The following is an 18112-nucleotide window of genomic DNA, read 5'->3' on the forward strand; positions in this document are numbered from 1 at the left end:
ACGTTGCTTTGTTTTTTAAATTATATATATTTTTTCAATAAGCAAAAATCTTCCTTTTCTCGTGCCCCCCCAACTAGTTAAGAATGAAAGGAAAGCAAAACTGCTGTTAGTCAAAACCTATGTATAGTCAAGCAAAACAAATTTGCTCATTAGCCGTGTCAAAAAAAAAGTATATCATTCTTCGTTCTGAGTCTTTCACCTTTCTATCAGGATGTGGGCGTCATGTTTCATCCCTAGTCCTCTAGAATCTTGGTTGGTAATTACATTGATCAGGTTCCTAATTCTTTTAAAAATTATATGTCTTTACCATATTGTTGTCATTATATCGATCATTTTGTGGGTTCTGTTCCCTATGCATCAGTTCATACAAGTCTTCCTAGGTTTCTCTGAAACTCTCCCTTTCTTTATTTCTTACAGCATAATAGTACTTCATCACATTTATGTACTATAACTTGTTCAATGATTCCCATTTATGGGCACCCCCTCAGATTCCCATTCTTTTTCACTTCAAAAAGAACTATAATTATTTTTGCATGCTTATTTAGTCTATTTTGCTTCTCTTCTTCTGGGTTTGTGTCTTGAACATTCCTGTCACCCTAATAGTTTTTATGGTGGGATTCTTTGTTTTATTTGCTCATTTTTCCAGCCTACTACATTAGAGTTGATGTTAAGGCCAGACTCAGCACACTTATGGAAGTAAAGTTTTGACTATTCCTATTACTGATTTCTTGGGATATTGAATGTTGTAAAATTCCAGGGAATAGGGACAGGTCAGGCTAGGGACCTGCAAGCTTTTGGTGATCCCTAAATGGTGTGATCCCAGGCAAAGTCTGATTGCCGCTCCCTTAGTCTGAACTTTACAAGTTCCTTACCTGGTTTTGAGTCACCTAGGTGGGACAATGGATGGAGCCTAGAGTCAGGAAGACTCGTCTTCCTAAGTTCAAATCTGGCCTCAGATACTTAGTAGCTGTGTGACGATGAGCAAGTCACTTAACCTTGTTTGTCTTGGTTTCTTCATCTGTAAAATGAGCTGGAGAAGGAAACGGCAAACCAGTACAGGATCTTCACCAAGAAAACTCCAAATGGGGTCATGAAGAGTCAAACATGACTGAAAACAACTGAGCAACAACAAAATTTGAGTCTGAGCAGCAATAGACTGTTGCTGGACTCAGTCACTTTCAGCCATCAGGAAAGCTTTGCTGGTTTAGAATGAAAAAATGCCCCAGTCTCTTCTTTAATTTGGTGTTCCTGCTCTGGTCATCTTTCAGCAGGCTTCAGACTAGGCTGGAGGTTTGGACCTGAGCCCCCAGTCTATTCCTAGAATGTGAGCTACCTTGCTGCTTCTGGCTTCTGAATTTGATCCTCTCTATATGTACCTCCATTATGGATGCTCTGTTCAGCATCTCCTTAACCCTGCATACCATCCCTTAGGCACTGGTTTCCTCCTCAATCTGATCTATGTGTGACCCAAAATTGGGTCAGTCTGCATTCTAAGACCATCAGTTCTTTATCTGGAGGTGAGTAGTATTTTTCATCATGAGTCCTTTGAAATTATGGTGGATCATTTTATTGGTCAGTTACTAAGAATTTCACAGTTGAGTATCTGTACAATGTTGTTGTCCTCCTGGTTCTGCTCACCTCATTCTATATCAGTTTATGCAGATCCTCCCAGATTTTCCTGAAATCACCTCCTTCATCATTTCTTACAGTACAGTAGTGTTCTGTCACATCCATATACCATATCTTGTTCAGCCATTTCACAATTGATGAGTATTCCCTCAATTTCCAGTTCTTTGCCATTGAAAAAGAGCTACTTTTCTTTTGATCTCTTTCCTATACAAACCAAAGTATACTTGGGTCAAAGGATATGCAAAATTTTATAGCTTTGGGAGCATAGTTTCAAATTGTTCTCCAGAATGGTTGGACCAGTTCAGAGTTCTACCAGCAGTGCGTCAGTTTACCTATTTTCCCATATCCCCTCCAGCATTTATCATTTTCCTTTTCTGTCATCTTAGCCAATCTGATAGGTGTGAGGTGGTTACTCAGAGTTGTTTTAATGTGCATTTCTCTAATTATTAGTGACTTAGGGCATTTATTTCATATGATTATTGATGGCTTTGATTTCTTTATCTATGAACTACCAGTTTATATTCTTGACCATGTATCACCTGGGGTATGGCTTGTATTCTTATAAAATTTGGCTCATTTTCTTATATGTTTGAGAAATGAGACCTTTATCAGAGAAACTTCCTGCAAAATTGTTTTCCTATTTCCTGATTTTCTTCTCATTTTAGGTACATTGGTTATTTATATGAAATCTTTTTTTAATTTTATGTAATTAAATTAACCATTTTAAGGAGGACTATTTTAAGCAGGCAAATAACATCTGAGTATTACTATCAAAATAGTTTTGACCTCTTAGACCTTCTGAAGGGGTCTCAGGGCACCCCAACGGTCATTAGACAACACTTTGAAAATGGCTGTTTTAGAACAAGGGCTCTGGAGTCAGAAAACCTTGATTAAAATTCTGCCTGTGGTATTTACTACCTATGTGACCTTGGTCAAGTAGCTTAACTTCTCTGACCCTCATTTTCCTCATTGATAAAATAAAAAAATTGTACTAGATGGCATCGGAGATCCCTCACTGCTCTAGTTCTATGAACTTTTTTTCAGAAGAAAAGTTTCAAGGCAAAAGGTGAAAGACTCCAGAAAAAGTTTTATTGTGTTTTGAAGTGACTCTAAGTTGATAAGACCCTTGGACAGTTAAGATATAACTACAAATGGAAGATGAGCTGAATTAAGGATAACAGGATTATTTAATGGATTTTAAAATTGTGTTATTCTAAATTGCTTTGTTAATTAGTTTGCCTTGATGACTCATATCAGTGAAATATAAACTTGGGTATCTCATTATAAAGTAACAAAGGTCCCAGTTGCAAACCTGCAATCTAGGCTGAGTTTAACCAGGTGTTTTGTAACTAACTAAATGGTACTTCTTTTTTTTTGCAATTAGTAAACCAACCAGCAGAAAATAAGTAAAAGTAGCAAATTATTTGGCAACCTTTTCAACCTGTGTCTGACCTTGGTGATTCATTTGCTGGAGTAATTGCCTGTGGAAATTGCTGGGCTTTTATCTGTAGTGCTATTAAAACACTAGTTGAAATGAGGTGGCACAGACTGCATTGTTAATGGGTTACGGCTGGAGTGGAAGACTTTGTGGGTGAGCCGTCAGACAAAAAGCTGAAAATAACCTTCTCTCTCCCCTGGAAGAATATTGCTTGTTGACTGGCATTCACCAAGAAGGCCATGTTTGAATGTGGTTCTTGCTTTTCATGTAATTCTAGGCAGGATGTTGAATGAAAGTTTTAAGATTCTTCATGACTTGTAAGTACGGTATAGGGAAAGAATGATGGATTGGAAGCCAGAGTACTTGGGTTCAAATTCCACCTCTTGACTCTTCCTCTTACTTGTGTCAACTTGGGAAGTCAAGTTTCCTCATCTATAAAATCAAGGGCTTGGCCTCAGATGGTCCCTGTGGCCTGAAAAGCAGATTTGACCTATTGTTTCATTCCACCTGTTTCATGACAAATATTTGTACAAAGAAAGGCCTATTATAATAGCACTTCAAGTTCTTTTAAAGTGGCATTAAAAAAAATAAAGTAGCATTTTTAATGGATGCTGTCTTTTTTTTAATGCCAATTTAAAAGAACTTGAAGTGCTATTATAATAGGCCTTTCTTTGTACAAATATTTGTCATGAAACAGGTGGCATGAAACAATAGGTCAAAGCTACTTGACCAAGGTCACATAGGTAGTAAATACCACATGTTCCTCATCCCAGTTTTGTAACCAGTCATTCTCCACTTCAAAGCAACCTTAAATCTATGATCGTGTGTGTGTGTGTGTGTGTGTGTGTGTGTGTGTGTGTGTGTGTGTGTGTATTGTGTTCTCAAAACTACAGAATCTCAGAGGAACTTTGGTGACAATCTAGTCCCGCCCATATATGTCCTGGATTCCTCTTTGCACCATCCCTGACAAATGATCTTCCATTCTACACTTGAAGACATCCAGTGATAGGGAAACCCGATCCCCATTAAGGTAACCCATTCTACGTTCAGCCATATCTAGTAAAGTTTTTCTTTGAATAGAGTCAAAAATCTCTTCTAGAGGGAGAATTGTGAGAAATTCTTTCAATCTCCAGACTATACTTATCTCCAATATGATGAGAAGGAACCAGCTTAGAGTAGGAAGACACCAGGATATAATGGGAAGAAACTTTGCGTGGAGTTGGAAGAAACAGATGTAGCTGCTCATATCCCCCCCAGATTATGACATTCACAGCAACAGATTTCAAATCATGAGAAATAAGAATTCAGAGATTAGTTGCTAGTTGCCATGCCAATGTTAACATTTCCCTACCATCCATTCAAATGCATACTATCTATACGTTTGGATGAATAAGGAAAGCTGATGAAAGACAGCATCCATTAAAAATGCTACTTTATTTTTTTTTAATGCCATTTTAAAAGAACTTGAAGTGCTATTATAATAGGCCTTTCTTTGTACAAATATTTGTCATGAAACAGGTGGAATGAAACAATAGGTCAAATCTGCTTTTCGGGCCACATGTTCCTCATCCCAGTTTTGCAACCAGTCTTTCTCTACTTCAAAGCAATATGAACAGCTTAATTCTGAATCATTTAAAAATGAGTATCATAGCTGTCAGAGCCCGTAAGGACTTATCACACACATGAAGTTTAGAAATGCCTTCAAAGGGCTTTGATTGTAATATCATCTGAGGGTTGTTTGGTTAAGGATTTTGCCTCCTGGCCACTGACATTTTACATAGTCAAATGGTAAATATTCAGTCCATCCAAGTGATTAAAAGATCATATTACACATACATACACACACAGATTTTGGAGGTTAAATCTTTAACAAAATACCCTTCATTTTGTTTTCTTAAAAATAATTCTCAGGGGCAGCTAGGTAGCGCAGTGGATAGAGCACCAACCCTGAATCAGAAGGACCTGAGTTCAAATTCAACATCCGACCAAACACTTGACACTAGCTGTGTGACCCTGGACAAGTCACTTAACCCCAATTGCCTAAAAACAAAATAATTCTCAAGAGTTAATGTCCTTAAAACAAGATGATGGATGAAAAACTCATCAGGTTTAACACCAAGGGCTTTCCAGTGCATGGTAAATGAAGAATTAAACTTTTGAAACCGATAGACTCTTTTTAAAAATTTATTATTTTATTTTTCACCAGTTACACATCAAGAAAATTTTTAATGTTCATTTTCACAAGATTTTGAGTTCCCAAATTTTTCTCCCTCCCTTCTTCTGAAAATGGTAGGCAGTTTGATATAATTTATACATGTGCTATCATATAAAAATATTTCCATATTAATCACCTTTGTGAAAGAAGAAACATATCAAAAGGAAAAAAACCACAAGAAGGAAAGAGTTGGTAAAAAAAAATGCTTCGATCTGCATTCAGAGTCCATCAGTTCTTTATCTGGATGTGGATAACATTTTCCTCGTGAGTCTTTGTTCTTGTCTTGGATCATTGTATTGCTGAAAAGAGTCATTCATAGTTGATCATCACACAGTGTTGCTGATACTATGTACAATGTTCTGCTGGTTTTACTCCTTTCACTCTGCATCAGTTCATGTAATTCTTTGAATCCCTTATGTCTTCTTTTCCCTTTTTACCTGTCTATGGTTCTCTTGAGTCTTGATATTAGAGGTCAAATTTTTGGTTTAGTTCTGGTCTTCTCCTTATGAAATTTTGAAATCCTTTTATTTCATTGAATGATCATTTTCCCCTTGATGTATTATACTTAATTTTGCCAGTAAGTGATTCTTGTTCATAGTCCTAGCTCTTTTGCCTTCCTGCCTATCATGTTCCATGACCTCCAGTCTTTTAATGTTACAGCTGCCAAATCCTACGTAATCCTGATTGAGACTCCCCAATATTTTAATTGTTTCTTTCTGGCCACTTGTACTATGTTTTCCTTGACCATTATGATAATTCTGAAATTTGGCTCTGGTGTTCCTTGGAGATATTATTTTGGCTTATCTTTATTGAGGTGATTGGGAGATTCTTTCAATGCTTATTTTGCCCTCTGGTTCCAGGATATCAGGGTAGCTTTCCTTGATAATTTCTTGAAAGATGTTGTCCAGGTCCTCCTTTTGATTATGGCTTTTAGATAGTCCAATGATTCTGATATTGTCTCTCTTGGATCTATTTTCCAGGGCAGTTGTTTTTCCCGTGAAGTATTTTATATTTTCTTCCATTTTTTTCATTCTTTTGAATTTGTTTGATTGATTCTTGATATCTCATAGAGTCATTAGCTTCTACTTTCCTAATTCTAACTTTTGGGATGTTGTTTTCCTCAATTAGTTTTTGTACTTTCTTGTGCATTTGACCAATTGTACTCTTCAAGGAGTTATTTTCTTTAGTGGATTTTGTATCTCCTTTTCCGTTTGGTCATTTCTACTTTTTAAGCAGTTTTTCAAGCCGTTAACTCTTTTATCATAATTCCCTTGCATCACTTTCATTCCTTTTCCCATTTTTTCTTTTACCTCTCTTATATGATTTTTAAGCTCCTTTTTGAGCTCTTCCATGAGTTTTTTCTGGGCTTGAGACCACTTCTAATTTTTCTTTGGGGTTTTGCACATAGGAGGTTAACATTGTTGTCTTCTTCTGAGTTTGTGTCTTGGCCTTCCCTGTCATCATAATAACTTTTTATGGTCTGATTCTTTTTGTTGTTGTTGTTGTTTTTTTGCTCATCTTTTTTTTTTTTTGGCGGGGGAGATCCTTTTTCCTTTCTTTTAAATTTGAGCTGTGTACTCAGGGTGGAAAGGACACTATCTCAGGATTCTTATGCCAGTGGCTGTAGCCCATGGCTGTTTACCTGGTGCTGCACTGATGTTGCTGTAAGGCTCCCAGAGGACCCTCACTCTGGTGCTATGCTGAGGGGTTGGGGTGGGGAGTGGCTTGTGCTGCTGGAAGCTATAGAACACTGGATTGGGAGCCTTGAAACATGATTTTGAATTTTGGCCTTACTATCAATTAGTTGTATAATGTAAGCCTTTACTTTCATCTTTGTAGGTTGCAGGTTCTTCATGTGTAAAATGAGGGCCATTTGGCTAGATGGCCCTTCCCAATTTTAAAATATATAATTCTTTGGACAAGTACAACTTGTTAACATGTAATAGTGCCTGGAGCCTCTTATCATGGCACATCAATCTGCCTCCGTGGCCTTTTCACCCTGCAATATCCCTCTGCCATGCTAGACCTTTTTCCCATTCGGTGAGTCCCTACCAGAGTCTTGGTTTTGGGGAGGGGTCCAGGCAAAGCAATCTTCATTCCTCTTCTGGCTGTGTTTCTGACTTTCCTCCTTTTAGTTCCCTCCATTCTTTGACTTCTTTTTGTGTGCCTTTCTTCTCTTGTTGGAATGGAAGCTCCTTGAGGGCAGGGACTATCTTTCTTGTCATTTGTATTTATATCCCTAGGGCTTAGAACAGTGATTGATAAATAGTAAATGCTTAATAAATGCTTGTTAAACTACTCTTCTAGGGGCTCTTCATTTTAGTTCTTCTAGCATCAGAACATAACATGGCAGATTCCCAAATCTTACCTGGAAATCTCTGCTAGGCTGTCAGTCAACAAGATGGGATATTTGTGTGCTGAAACTTATATGAGCTGTTGTTTTTGAGGCACAGGAGTCCTTACAGGCAAAATATATGTAACCTCATATAATGGCAGCCCACCATTTTCTTGCTATTATCTGCAAGTGGGACAACTGCTATTACTACTACTACTATATCACATTTGTTCAGTCCTTCAAGGTCTACAAATTGCTTTACAGATATTATCTCTTTTGATCTTCACAACAGCTCTGTGAGGTAGGTGCTATTATAATGCACAACTTCACAATTGAGGAAACTGAAGATAAGAGAGGTTAAGTGACTTGTCCAGGATCCCACAGCTATGAAGTATCTGAGTTTGGATACAAAGCTATGTCCTTTTGACTCCTAAGTCCTCTGCTCTTTCCATTACGCCGCCCAACTGCCTAGTTAGACTTAACTTTTCATACATTTCTAATTCTTTGTGTGAATTTCAATTTTCATTTTTTTAAATTTAAAAGCATACTTTACTGCTATGTAAAGATTTTTAAGCCTGGGATTTTCTCATTTGAGGCCTTATACCTATAGGGCTTTGATCGTTAGCATAATTCATAAAGGACATATAGATGTACATCTATTCATTATTTTAAATTTTTCGCATTTTTGATGGTCCTTTTGATTACTTTAATTTCCAAATAAATCCCTTTTCCTACCCATGAGCCCTCATTTTTAACAAAAAAATTTAAAAAGAAAGAGAAAAATATCATTTCAGCAAAACCAACCCACACATCAACTACATGACCAAGAGATGTGCTGGAGCCAGCTCGTACTGACTCATGAGAACCAATCATTAAATTTCCAATTTCCTCAGAAATGCTACAAATCCGTCTTTGATTTATTGCTTTGTTGACTGTCTAGGCTCAAAAAAGTGATGATGAAAATGTTAATAATGCAGATTAAACTTTAAAATGTGTCCTGGGTAATTTTTTTCTTCAGAGAACTAACTGTTTACCAATTCTCTAAACACTTGCCAGCATACCTCTGACTGTCAGCATTTGTATAGGCCCTTGCCTCTGTATAGAAGGAAGGGAAGTACATTTTTTAATTTTTCTTTAGTGTCAAACTTGGTCATTATAATTATGAAGCATTTATGAATTTTGGTTCTTTGCGTTTATATTTAAGTCAATGTTACCCAATGGTCAATGAGTCAGTTACCCAATGGTCAATAAATACTTATTAAGCATCTACCATGTGCCAGGCAGTATGCTAAGCTCTGGGGATACAAATATGAAAAACAAAGTCCCTTCCCTCAAGGAACTTACACTCTAATGAGAGAAGATAACACACAAAAGGAAGCTTGAAAGGAGGGTGGTATGGATGGGGAAACAGGGAAAATGCCCAGTGTGGGGGCATGGTGGAAAAGTCAAAGAAGTACAAAATGAATTCAGCCAGGTGGGAAATGAGATCTCTAAGATATCTTTCCTATTTCCTATTCTCCTTAGATGGAGACTGAGGAATTCATAGCTCTACCCTCTAATCAGAGGGGCAGAGAGCACTGTGTATTGTTTTCCTGCTCATTTTACTGTCTCAGTTCATATAAATATTAAATGTTTCTCTAAATATTTCATATTCATGCCTTCTTATGGCATAGTACTATTCCTTTGCATGCATGTGCCTTTTTTTTTTGACCATACCCAAATCCATTGTACTTGCAAAACATTTCTAGGAATATTTTGGTATATATGAAAACTTTCTTTCTTCTGTCTTTGATTTCTTTTGGAAATGTGCCTAGCACTAGGAACTCAGGGTCAAAGTTTGTGGACATTTTCATCTCTTTTTCAACATAGTTACAAATTGCTTTTTGAAATGGTTAGACCATTTGGTTAAATCAATGGTAAGTTCAAAACTCCACTAACAATGTAGCAGTGTGCTTATCTTTCCATAATTCTGACATTGACTATTTCTATTTTTGTTATCTTTGCTGTGTGAGATAAAATTTCAAAGCTGTTTTGATATGTATATCTCTTATTACTGATTTGAAGCAACTTTTCATAAGATTGTAAATAATTTATAATGATGAATCTGACAAGTGTTTATTTATATCCATTTGGCTACCTGTCCACTGAAAAATCACCTTTGATCTTAAATATTACCCAAGAATTTTGTATAGCAGACCCCTCTCAGCCATATTTGTTGCAAAGATTTTGTTTCTTAGCCTTGTGGCATTGATATTTTTCTTGCAAAGGCTTTTCAATTTAATTTAGTTAAAAATCAGTTTTATATTTTGTGATTGCCCCTTTTCTTTAGTAGAGTTCTCTTCCTTGCCATAGCTGTCAAGAGTGCCTATCTTGTCCAATAATTTTTTTTTTATGATGTGATCTTTAACATTCAGATCACATATAACATATCAAGCTTACTGTGGTAAATGGTACATTATGCTGGTCTATATCTGGTTTCTGCCAACTTGCTTTCTAGTTTCTCAGCATCTTTTGCCAGGTAAGGAGTTCTTCCTCAAGCAACTTACGTTCTCAGGTTTATTGAATACTGAGTTGCCAAATTCAGTTGTTTCTGATCCCTCTTAAGCCAGTTTCTTCCACTGATCCAATTTTTTTTTTTACTTTTTAGCCAGTACCAAATAGTTGTGATGATTACTGTTTTGAAATATAATTTGAGATCTAGAAATGCCATTCTGCCCTCATTGGTGCTCTCCTCCCCCATTATTTCCTTTGAGTTTCTCTACCTTTTATTCTTCCAAATGGATTTTGTCTAGCTCTGTAAAGTACCTCTTGACAGTTTGTTTGGTATTGCAGTAAATCCATAAATTAATTTAGGTAGCATCATCATTTTATGATATTGGCATTGCAACTGCTCTAATTCTTATGAAATTCTGAATTCTATTGAGCTGAAATCTTGTTCCCTGTAATTTCTATCCATTGTTGGTGGTTTGATTCTTTAGAGCACAGAAGAAATAAATCTAATTCTTCTGCCCCATGACAGTCATTCAGACATCATCCCTCCCCCAACCTGTGTTTTTCCTCCTTTAAATCTACCTTTTCATATTTTGCCCCAGTCTGAGTGAGAAATGCGTTTCATTATCATTAAAGCTAAGTTTGGCTAGCCGCCCTCTCTGCTTCCTGGAGAATCTTCATGTTATAATTGCCCCATGCAATTCTGTGATCAGTGTGGTATATGGAAAAGAGCCTGACTCCAATTGTGCTGGAGTCAGAGGACTTGAGTTTGAATTCTTCCTTTGCTTCCTTATCACCTCTGTAACCTTAGAGTCACCTCACTGGTCCTTCATATGCTCATCTGTAAAATGAAGGCTGTTAGACTAAAAGATCTCCAGGCTTCTTCTAGCTCTTAATCCTGCCATCTAATGATTAATCTAGCAGGGGAAGCCTTAGACATAAAAAAGCCTGGATTTCTAGAAGGTGTTGGACAAAGACTCTCCTGACATGGTTGTGGAGAGGATGAAAAGATGAGGGTTGGATGATGGTACAACTAGGTAGATGCTGAACTGGTGGCTTGATTGGACCCAAAGCCTGTTGATTAATGGAAAATCTTCCTGCTAGAGAGGTCTCTAGTGGAGTGCCCCAGGAGTCTTGGATAAGCCCAGTTAGGCTCTTCAGTCTTACCAATAACTTAGATGAAAGCACCATTGGCATGCTAATTAAAATATTGTTATGCCACAAAGCTAGGAGGGATAGCTACACAGGACAATAGAACTGGGATCCACAAAGATCATAAGCTGGAACAGGGGATTGAGGAAGACGCGTAATAGAGAAAAATCATACATTTCTACACTTGGAGTAAAACATTTGCACTGAAAGGGATGGAAAGAAGCTCAGGTGAACAAGACAGGGAATCTAGCAGACTTTCAAAATGAGTCAGTAGCATGATTCAGCGGGATCAAATGAGATAATATTTGGAAAGCACTTAGCACGGCGCCTGGCACGAGGTAGGTGTTAATAAAGGCTTATTCTCCCTCTTCACCACCAATGAGATGATCCGATATTAGACTTCATTAGCAGATGTTTAGTGTTCAGATAGAAAGGGGTCATAGTCCTACTATACTATGTTCTGGTCAAAATGTATTTAGATTGTTGTATTCCCTTTTAGACACAGCATTTAGGAAATCAAAGTGGAAGAAATCCAGGGGATTGCAAGATGATGAAGGAAGTTGAAACCATGTCATATGGGTTAGTTGAAAGAAATTGGGCTTGTGTAATATAATAGCCAAAAAAGCTAATTTGAACCTTGACCTGCACTAAGAAGGTCATAGCTTCCAGGAATAGGGAGGTGATATAGTTATTTTATTCTCTGCCCTCATCAGAGCTACTCTGCAGTGTTGTTTTCAGTTCTGGGCACCTTGATTTAAGCAGAGGAAAAGAGGACAAGCATTGATTAAATGCTAGGCACTATGCTAAGCACTTTGCAAATATTGTTCCATGTGATCCTCTCAACAACCCTGGGAGGTATTGAGATGCTATTATTATTCTTCACATTTCACAGTTGAAGAAGTTGAGGTAGGTAGTTCAAGTGACTTGTCCAGGGTCACCCAGCTTATCCATAGCAGAGGATGGATTTGAATTAAGATCTTACTGACTCACTGTGCCACCTAGCTGACATTGATAAACTGGGAGCCAACCAGGATGGTGAAGGACTTTGAATCTATGGCATATGAAAAGTAGTGGGAGGAAATGGACATATTTATCCTAAAGAGAAGAAGAGATGATTTGGGACATGATAGCTGTATTCTAGTATTTGAATGAGTCTCGGGTGGAAAAGGGATTAGATTAATCTTTGCTCAAGAGGACAGAAATAGGAGTCTGGGTAGAAGTTGCAAAGAGGCCTATTTGTGTTCTGTTAGGAGAAATTTCCCACAATTGTTTTTGTTGTTATTCAGTCATTTTTTACTTATATCCATCTCTTTATTACCCGATTTGGGGTTTTCTTGGCAAAGATACTGGAGTGGTGTGCCATTTCCTTCTCCAGCTCATTTTATAGATGAAGAAACTGAGGCAAACAGGGTTAAGTGATTTGCCCAGGGTCACACAGCTAGTAAGTGTCTGAGGCCAGATTTGAACTCAGGAAGATGAGACTTCCTGACTCCAGGCCCACATTCTATCCACTGTGGTGCCACCTACCTATTAGGGCCATCCAGAAGTGGAATGGGCTTTCTTGAGAAGTAGTGAGTTCCTCCTCCTAGAAGTCTTCCAGCAGAGGCCTATCTATTCCTTGTAAGGTGTGTTCATATCTGGGTCATATCTAATGTCTTCTGAGGGTCCTTACAACTCCCCAGTTCTGTGATTCTGTGACCTGAGTATGTTTAACCTGGAGAAGAGAAGATTTAGTGAGAATGACACAACAGATTTTATTGTGTTTGAAGGGGCCTCATATGGAAGGGAGGTTATGCATATACCATGCTTAGCTCTATAGGGTGGGACCAGGGCCAATGAGTGAAAGCAGTAGAATGGCAGATTTTGTTCAGTATAAAGAAAAAAAAAACGAAACCAAATTCTTAATAATTAGAGGTGTCCCCAATTGGAAAATCTGTCTCGTGAGGTAATGAGTTTCTTTTCACTGGAGGTGTTCAGTCCAGGATGCTGTAGACTACATCCGTGGAGTTGTGTTCGATGAGCTGGGAGGTCTCTTCTGACTCAAAGAGTCTATTATTCAATGATTCTTTGAAACGCTAAGGCAGGGGTGGGGAACCTGTGGCCCCCTAGGTCCTCAAGTGTGGCCCTTTTACTGAATTCAAATTTCATAGAACAAATTCCCTTAATAAAAGGAGTTGTATAAAACTTGGACTCAGTCAAAAGGTCACACTTGAGGACCTAGAAGGCCACATGTGGCCTTGAGCCAAAGGTTCCCCACCCGTGCTCTGAGGCCTCAAGTAGAGTGGCTCAGAGGACATCTGCCTGATGATCTGGAGTTTGTGGCATATGTTTCAGAAGGCTAAGAAAGGGATTAGTAATAACCTACTCTAGAGGCAGAATGGTACAGTGGAAAGAGTAAGGCATTTGAAGTTAGAGGACCTAGGTTTGAATTCCAGCTCTGCTGTTTAGCTGCCTATTGTGAACTTGGAGCAGCCAGGTGGCCCAGTGGATAGATCACTGGGCCTGGATTCAGGAAGACCTGAGTTCGTATTCAGCCTCAGATACTTACTAGATGTGTAACCCTGAGCAAGTCACTCAACTTTTCTACCTCAGTTTCCTTAAAAACAAAATGTGGGTAATATTAGCACCTACCTCTTAGGGTTGTCAAAAGAATCAAGTGAGATAATTTTCTATAAAGCATGTAGCACCATACCTGAAACATAGGAGGTGCTTAATACATGCTTGCTTGCTTCCTTCTTTGGGCAAATCACTTATCCTCTTTGGGCCTTAGTTTCCTCATGTGTAAAATGAAGGATTGGACTTATCTCTAAGGTCCCTTCCAATTCTAAATGAATGAACCCGAGGTAGAGCTCTGAGTCAGATAGGGAAGAGGCCTGGTCACTGTAGACATTCAAGTTTCATCATAGCCAGAAGAGATCTGCAGGGGTATGTTAGGGTAGGTGAAAAGCTCCTACTAAGACTTGGAGTTCTGGAGAATTCACAATCCAGAAAGATCCTAGCTGAAGAGTGTGGCTGGGGGCTGAACTGCTTGGTCAGTTGGGTGGGTGAGAGTATCGCTGAGACATTAGCCAGGAGTCAAGGAACCAAGCTAAGTCCCTAATCAACAAAGCTGGGAGTGAAGGTGTAAGTAAAAAAAAAAAAAGGGGAGGACTAGCTAGATAGTCACAGCGGAAATGGACCGGCTTTTGTTTGCTACAACAGCCTGGTAGCTTTGTGTCTCGTGAGTTCTTAAAAAATTAATACCTGATTATATCTAGGACTTGACATTAGCTCTCCAAATCTTTTTTTGTGTTTCTCCTAGTACTTCTCCTATTTTGTGATGCCCGGGCTTACCAGTCTTCCAAAATGCTTATACGTTTGTTCTTTTCAAGGTTGTAAAGGGAGGTACCATGGCCTCAGCCTCTGGACATGTTGCCCAGCGGCCTGACCTCCTGGCCATTTATACGGCATGTTTTGAGGAGGTCATCCCACTTCTAGACTCCCACTCACATGCCATTCCCTTTCCCCTCTCTCCTACAGCCCTCCTGTATGCCACCATTTTTGGGAATGTGACCACCATTTTCCAGCAGATGTATGCTAACACCAACAGGTACCATGAGATGCTCAACAGTGTTCGGGATTTCCTGAAGCTCTACCAGGTGCCAAAGGGACTCAGTGAACGAGTCATGGATTACATTGTGTCCACTTGGTCCATGTCCAGAGGCATTGACACTGAGAAGGTAAGAGACTGGGAACTTAGGAAAAACTACTTGTCCCTTAGCTTTCTCCATTGCATAATTAAGGAGGTCAATTAAGTGCAATTCAACCAAGATTTATTCCATATTACTTTCTTATTCCACATTTTCCCCTTTCATACATTGTGTGGTCCAGCTGCACTAGCCTTCTTGCTGTTCCTAACATGTCATATTATTTCCCATCTCTATGACTTTCCACAGACTGTCCTTCATACCTGTAATGTACTCCCACCTCTCCCGTACCTTTCAGACTCCCCAGTTTCCTTCCAAGCTCAGCTCAAGTGCTGCCTTCTATATGAGGACTTTCCTAATCCCCCCCAATTGCTGGTCTCTCAAATTACCTCACATTCATTTTGCATATTCTTATATGTATATACATTGTCTTCCCCAATAGAATATAAACCTGTCTAAGGCTGCACTGTTTTATTTTTATCTTTGTATCCCAAGTGCCGAGCATAATACCTGGTACATAAGAGACACTTAATAAATGCTTATTGATTGATTGATTAACTACTATGTGCAAGTCTCTAGAGACACAAAGATAAAAGTAAAATATTTCCTGACCTCAAAAAGGTTACATTACTCTAGAAGATTTGAAGAGGTATACAAATGAGAAAGGTGCAAGGTGAGAAGTACAATTTGGGATCAGTTAAACAGTTACTCTGGACCTCAGTTTTATCATCTGTGGAATGGGGACAATGATTAAATCCCTATCTTGCTCTGAGAGTTTTCTTGTGTTAATTTCATATCATGAAATAGTTTGAAGGAAAGCTTGGTCAAATTGCATAATAGAGTGAAAAAATGCACGGGTGAGAAAGGTACAGTCAACTCTCTACTATGCAGATGTGGATCAACTGCTTTGTGAACTATTTTAAAACAAATATTTAATCCTGGCCACCTTCTCCCTACAGCTCTGAAGATTTCTTGCTTTAGTCAGTGTGTGCTCAGGGAATTCAAACTTGTTTTAGTATTAGCCTGAGCTGAATATTGTTAAAAAGACAAATCTTTTGTAAACATATGGCAGGACATGTTTATAGAAAGGCAAATATGAATGGATTTGGATTATTTGTGTGACTGCTTTTTTAATATGCATGGTCAAGAGTTGAAGAGGTGATATAAGTTGAATATGAGCATATCCTCAGCCTGGGATAGTAGCATTTGTGATACATCATCTTATTTAGCCTCAAGACATCTTCACCCACCCCAGAAAGAAAAGAGGAAGGATCTGGGAAGGTCTCTTCCCATTTTACAGATGGGAAACCTGAAGCAAACAGTGATTTAATCCTTTTACATAGGGAACTTAGATCCCTGACCACCTGCCTCAGTTTCTTTCTTATATTGCTAGCATCCTCTCTCTCTCTCTCTCTCTCTCTCTCTCTCTCTCTCTCTCTCTCTCTCTCTCTCTCTGTCTTTCTCTGTCTTTCTCTCTTTTGCCTAGTTAGTCTTTTTTAAAATTAATTACTTAATTTTGATTTATCAACAATCACTTCCATAAGCTCTCAAGTTCTAAATTTTTCTCCCCCTCCCTCCCTACTTCCCTCCCCAAGACAGTGTGCATTCTAATATAGGTTATACATATACATTCCTACCAAACATATCCTCCCATTAGTGATGTTGTAAATAAGAGCTAGCATTAATAGAATGAACCACCAGAAAGAGGAAACAAAACACAACAGAAGAAAAAAAAATAGCAAATAGTATGCTTTGATCTGCATTCAAACTCCATAGTTCCCTCTCTGGATGTGGACAGCATTCTCCATCATGAGGCTTCTGGAGACTTCCTAGATCCTTGTATTGCTAAGAGGGGTTAAGTCTATCAAAGTCAGTCATCACCCAACATGGCCGTTACCGTGCACAATGCTCTCCTAGCTCTGCTCACCTCACTCAGCACCAAACCAGACAAGTCTTTCCAGGTTTATCTGAAGTCTGCCTGCTCATCATTTCCTATGCTGGCATCCTTTCTTTAGGAATAATCCTCAAAGCTAAGCTGGAGAAAGTAGCCAGAGACTGATGGAGGGAAAAGAGTCATGTTTCAGTTTAGCAGAGGACAGGATAATACTGCAATCTGCTGTCCATAGTAAAGATTTTCCTTACCCTCCTCAATTGTGGCTGGCCTAGATAATGTCTATGTGTGATGGATGGCATGGGCACCATTTACTCAAGGCTCTATCCCTTTGGGTAAGATGAAGATAGGTGGGATGTGGGCAGAGAACACCCAGTTCCACCACACTGGACCTTCTTTAGCCTCTAGAATCTTTCACAAACTGCAAGGAAAGACTGCCCAACATAGTCGTGAGATTTGTATTAAAGCTCCCATCCTGATGACCTCTTCTATGCAGGAGGAAAAAGAGCTACATCAGGGGTGGGGAACCTTGGGTGCAGCCTTTTGACTGAGTTCAGGTTTTACAGAACAAACCCTTTTATTAAGGGCTTTTGTTCTGTGAAGTTTGGATTCAGTCAAAGGGCCACACTTGAGGACCTAGAGGGCCATATGTGGCCTCGAGGCCACAGGTTCCCCACTCCTGACTTACGTCTTCAGCCCCTGAAATCCAACCCGATGGCATGAAATTATAACAAGATGGCATGACATTATAACAATTTGCTTGACCAGCCTTCTTGTGGAGGTTAACCTACCTGGAAAATAGTCCACTGGAGAGCAGTTCTGTAGGGAAAATAGGTTATGCCTTCATCCTCATTCCTTTTCCCAACTCTTTTTTTCTCCCTCATATGGCTATATTATGTTTGATAATTAAGAAGAATGCTTAGAAATGGTGGTAGACTGGAGTTTGGTGACCAGCTGCCAATGGTTGGCTGTGAGTGAGCTATCTGATCTTAGACAAAAGTTCACTTCACCTATTTGGCCTTCTTCTTCTCACTCTGTACAGTAAAGTGTTTGGACGAGATATCAGGCCTCGTACAGCTTTGATTCTAGATAAGATGGTCCGGTCTCCCATGAGGACACATCCCTGTTGATGTCTAGGGTCTTTAAAGCAAATGAAGGAATGGAATCCCCAGGAAGTCAAACAGCAAGAAAGCTTAGCCCAGGGAGCTCAGATTTGAAGCTCTTATCTAAGTGATACAGAATGTGTGTGTGTGTGTGTGTGTGTGTGTGTGTGTGT

General features: G+C 38.9%; 1 protein-coding gene across 1 annotated transcript in view; it reads left to right on the forward strand.

Annotated features, from left to right (window-relative positions):
• The window catches only part of KCNH1 (potassium voltage-gated channel subfamily H member 1), a 502700-nt gene that overhangs the window by 280096 nt on the left and 204492 nt on the right, over positions 1–18112 (forward strand). Inside the window, exon 8 of the mRNA XM_021007863.2 lies at positions 14779–14978. Within this exon, the coding sequence (XP_020863522.1) occupies positions 14779–14978 (200 nt within the window). The remainder of the gene's footprint in view (positions 1–14778; positions 14979–18112) is intronic.

Source organism: Phascolarctos cinereus, unplaced genomic scaffold (assembly GCF_003287225.1).
Source record: "Phascolarctos cinereus isolate Bilbo 61053 unplaced genomic scaffold, phaCin_HiC Scaffold_5;HRSCAF=322, whole genome shotgun sequence".
NCBI classification, from domain to species: domain Eukaryota; kingdom Metazoa; phylum Chordata; class Mammalia; order Diprotodontia; family Phascolarctidae; genus Phascolarctos; species Phascolarctos cinereus.